This window comes from Carlito syrichta, unplaced genomic scaffold (assembly GCF_000164805.1).
Source record: "Carlito syrichta isolate Samal-C Ts95f unplaced genomic scaffold, Tarsius_syrichta-2.0.1 Scaffold315847, whole genome shotgun sequence".
Lineage (NCBI taxonomy): Eukaryota > Metazoa > Chordata > Mammalia > Primates > Tarsiidae > Carlito > Carlito syrichta.
This window is the reverse complement of record NW_007259943.1, coordinates 223,200-226,834: the sequence shown is the minus strand read 5'-3', so window position 1 is coordinate 226,834 and position 3,635 is coordinate 223,200. Positions and strand designations below refer to the sequence as shown.

The 3,635-nt window shown below is 54.3% G+C and overlaps 1 protein-coding gene across 2 annotated transcripts in view; it reads left to right on the top strand.

Moving 5' to 3' along the window:
* Positions 1 to 3,635, top strand: part of FARP1 (FERM, ARH/RhoGEF and pleckstrin domain protein 1) — a 292,674-nt gene that overhangs the window by 273,601 nt on the left and 15,438 nt on the right. For both annotated transcript variants that reach the window (XM_008073446.1, XM_021706666.1), the window contains one exon: positions 1 to 169. This exon is cut by the window's left edge and continues 1 nt beyond it. In XM_008073446.1, coding sequence (XP_008071637.1) covers positions 1 to 169 — 169 coding nt within the window. The remainder of the gene's footprint in view (positions 170 to 3,635) is intronic.

Here is a 3,635-nt window from a genome sequence, read left to right as displayed (position 1 = left end):
CGGCGGCTGGAGAGCCTCTGCCGAGACTTCGAGCTGCAGAAGGTGTGTTACCTGCCGCTCAACACCTTCCTGCTGCGGCCGCTGCACCGGCTCATGCACTACAAGCAGGTCCTGGAGCGCCTGTGCAAACACCACCCGCCCAGCCACACCGACTTCAGGGACTGCCGAGGTGAGCTGGGGGCAGGGACGTCGCCGGGCGCTGGCGCCAGGGATCAGGCCGGGGCACCAACCTGAGCCTGGCCGGGGAGGGGCTCCCCAGAGAGAGGGGCTGGCGGATGCTGCGTCCCAGGTTTCCATAATCATATTCGATTTTAGTACCTGATCTGATACTTTGTTACTCACTTTTTTTCACTAAATATTTCAAATGTTTTTAATATTGCACTTGAAGGTTGTAGGCTATATGTGACAATTTGCTACATAAGTAAATTGCGTGCTGGTGAAGTTTGAGCTTCTAGCAGGCACTCTCTCCCCCGACATTTATTTTTTAGATAGGGCCTTGTTCTGTCACCCAGACTGGAATGCAGTGTCACTATCATAGTCCATGGCAGCCTCACACTCCTGGGCTCAAGTGATCCTCCCGCCTCAACCTCCTGAGTAGCTAGGACTACAGGCACACACCACCATGCCCAGTTATTTTAAAAATATTTTGCAGGGACATGGGTCTCGCTGTGTTACCTAGGCTGGTCTCAAACTCCTGGGCTCCAGTGAGTCTCCAACCTCAGCCTCTCAAAGTGTTGGGACTACAGGCGTGTGCCACCATGCCCAAGTCCAGCTAAGGGATCCTCCAATCTCGGCCTCCCAGAGTGCTGAGAGTACAGGCTTGAGCCCAACCACCGCGCTGTGCTGCATTTCAATTTTCCCATAAAGAAGGTGCTAGCAATTGTCATGACCCCTTTTTTCCTTCCCTTCTATATGCATTTTCTCCTTTGGACCTGGTTGGTTTTATGCAAAGAATCCTGGAGAAGCTTCGCCGGCAGTCAGCCCCTCCAGCAGCTTTCTTCTGCCTCAGCACTCTTGGGCCAGCCACAGAAAGTGACTGTGACAATTCCTAGCGCTCACTGCTGCTGGGCTTCTGTAACGCCAGGCGCTTCCGTGGACCTTCACAAGCCTGAGGCACGGGTGTGCTTGTTTTCCATATAGGGACTACCAAGACTAGAGGGGTCAAGGAGGCTACCCAGAGTCACACAGCCAGGAAGTAGACGGTTTGGACCCTAAACCTAGAACCCATGGCCACGACCATCCTCCCTTACTGTTTCCAGATGGTTTTGGCCAGTCTCACTCGTCAGCCCCTGGCCGGTACTATGCCAGGTGTCCTGTCAAGGTTCACACCTTTTATAGCCCCATGAGGTCAGTGCCATTCTCCCATTTCACAGCTATGGAAACAGGCTCAGAAAGGGAAGGGATTTGAGCGTTGCTCAGCTAGTAAACAGAGCTGCATTGCAGACCATGCTTTTCCCATGGTGCCACACATCCTCTTCTTCAGCGGAGTCATTCTGTCTCACGTCATGTGTGGTCTGGGCCTAGGTTCCTGGCCTAGTCCGTAAGCCCCTAAAAGGGCCAGGGCTGCACACAGAGTGGGGCCTTCGTGGGTGGCCCTTAAAACAGATGGCACAGATCTGTACACCCTCTCAGAGGGAAAGGCCCTTATCTCTTCATTCATTTATTCGTTCATTCATTCAGAGACAGGGTCTTGCTCTGTGGCCCAGCTGCAGTACGGTGGTACAATCATAGCTCACTGCAGCCTTGAACTCCTGGGCTCAAGTGATCCTCCCACCTCAATCTCCCAAGTAGCTGGGATTACAGGTACCTGCCACCATGCCCAGCTAACCTCATATTTTTTTTTTTTTTTTGTAGAGACAGGGTCTTGCTGTGTTGTCCAGGCTGGTCTTGAACAAGGCTCTTACCTCTTGCCTGAAGTGTTACAAACACCTCCCAACTCTTGGGCCACCTGTGTCATCTCTTTAAAAATCATCTCCTTCTTACTCCTTGCTTAAAACCTGGGCGACGCCTGACTGTCGCAGGCTAAAATCTAAACTCCTTCATTTCTGGCCTGTCCAGTCTCCCGTGTACCAGCTATGCTTTGAGCACCTATGCTGTGTGTACGAGGGAGAAGGGAACAGTGTGGCCTTGCCTTCATGGGACCCACTAGTGGGTCCACAGGCGCATACCTGGGTGGTGATGACACTGCAGAAGGGCCTTGACAAGACGTGCACGGTGCATTTGGACCAGGGGCACTGGCCTTGGCCTTGGGGACTTACGGCACTGTCTGAGGGAAGGATGTCTAAGTTCAGAGCTAAAATTTAAATAGGCATTTTCCTGGGTGAAGGGAGGGTGTGGAGAATAGTGTTAGGAACAGCACACATACAGGTTTGAAAGGACAAAGACTGTAGAACATTCCAGAAAATATAAGTTCAGTATGAAATGCAGAGGGAGAGCAACAAAATGAGACCCGGAACTGTAAGCAGGGACCAGGTCCCACAGGGTCTCATAAACCCTGGAAGACCTTGACCTAAGAGCAAAGGCGGGACAGGAAGTGTTTTAAGAGGGGAATAGTAATACCAGTCTTGTTCTAGAGAAGTCACTGTTAGTATCTAGAATATATAGAGGACTCCTGCCAATTAGTTTTTAAAACGACAGCCCAATACAGAGCAGAACTGGCAAAGTGTGAAGACCTTAGCAGTTCATGGGCGGGAACACCCATGCCTTGTGGTGTGGTTTCCTGTAGGCCAGCAGTGTTAACACAAGCCACGCTGCCTCTTGCCTTTGTCCCTTGTGCCTGGAGTCGTTGCCAACACCCCCTTGGCCTTTCCTGGCAAAACCCTTCTCCTCGAAGCCCCAACTTGTGCCTGAGCCTGGAGGCCGCGCCGACCTCGTCCACCACGGCCTGTTGTACAGGTCTTGCGGGTAGGTCGTGCCTGGAGGAAATGGCCCAGAGCCCCTCCCAGTTCCGGGACCCCAAGACCCATGGGGGGTGAGAAAAATGTTTGGTTTTGCGTGTGCGCTCCTTGGCCAACTTGCCCGGTTTGCATTCCCGTGTTTTTCTAGACAGTCCATCTTGGAAGTAATCTACCCTTGGCAAATGAGTGGATAGAAGTGCTTGTTACCTAGCTTAAAACACAAGGTGGCAGCACCGTAGGACTGGGAAAGCAAGGTACGTCTGGGCGCAGACTTCCTGAGCTAGCGGGATGCCGGGCGCCTGCTGCTGTTCCCAGCGTGCCCCGCCCTCCAGCGCCTCGACCGTTCCCAGCATGCCTTGCCCTCAAGCTCCTAGAGCGGTTCCCAGCCTTTCTTCCCGCAAGTTCCTCCGCCTGTTCCCAGTATACTCTGCCCTCAAGTGTCTCCACCCGTTCCCAGCACGCTGCGCCCTTGAGCGCCTTGGCCTGTTCCCGGCCTGCCTTTCCCTCCGCGCCTTGACCTGCTCCCAGCATGCCTGGCCCTCGAGCGCCTCGACCCATCCCCGGGTTGCCTCGCCCTCGAGCGCCTAGGGCTGTTCCCAGCATGCCCTGCCCACAGCGCCCCGACCCGTTCCCTGCCTACCCTGCCCTCACGTGTCTCCTCCAGCCTGTTTCCAGCGTGCCGCGCCCTTGCGTGACTCCCCAGTTCCCGGCCTTCCTTTCCCTCAGCGCCTTGACCTG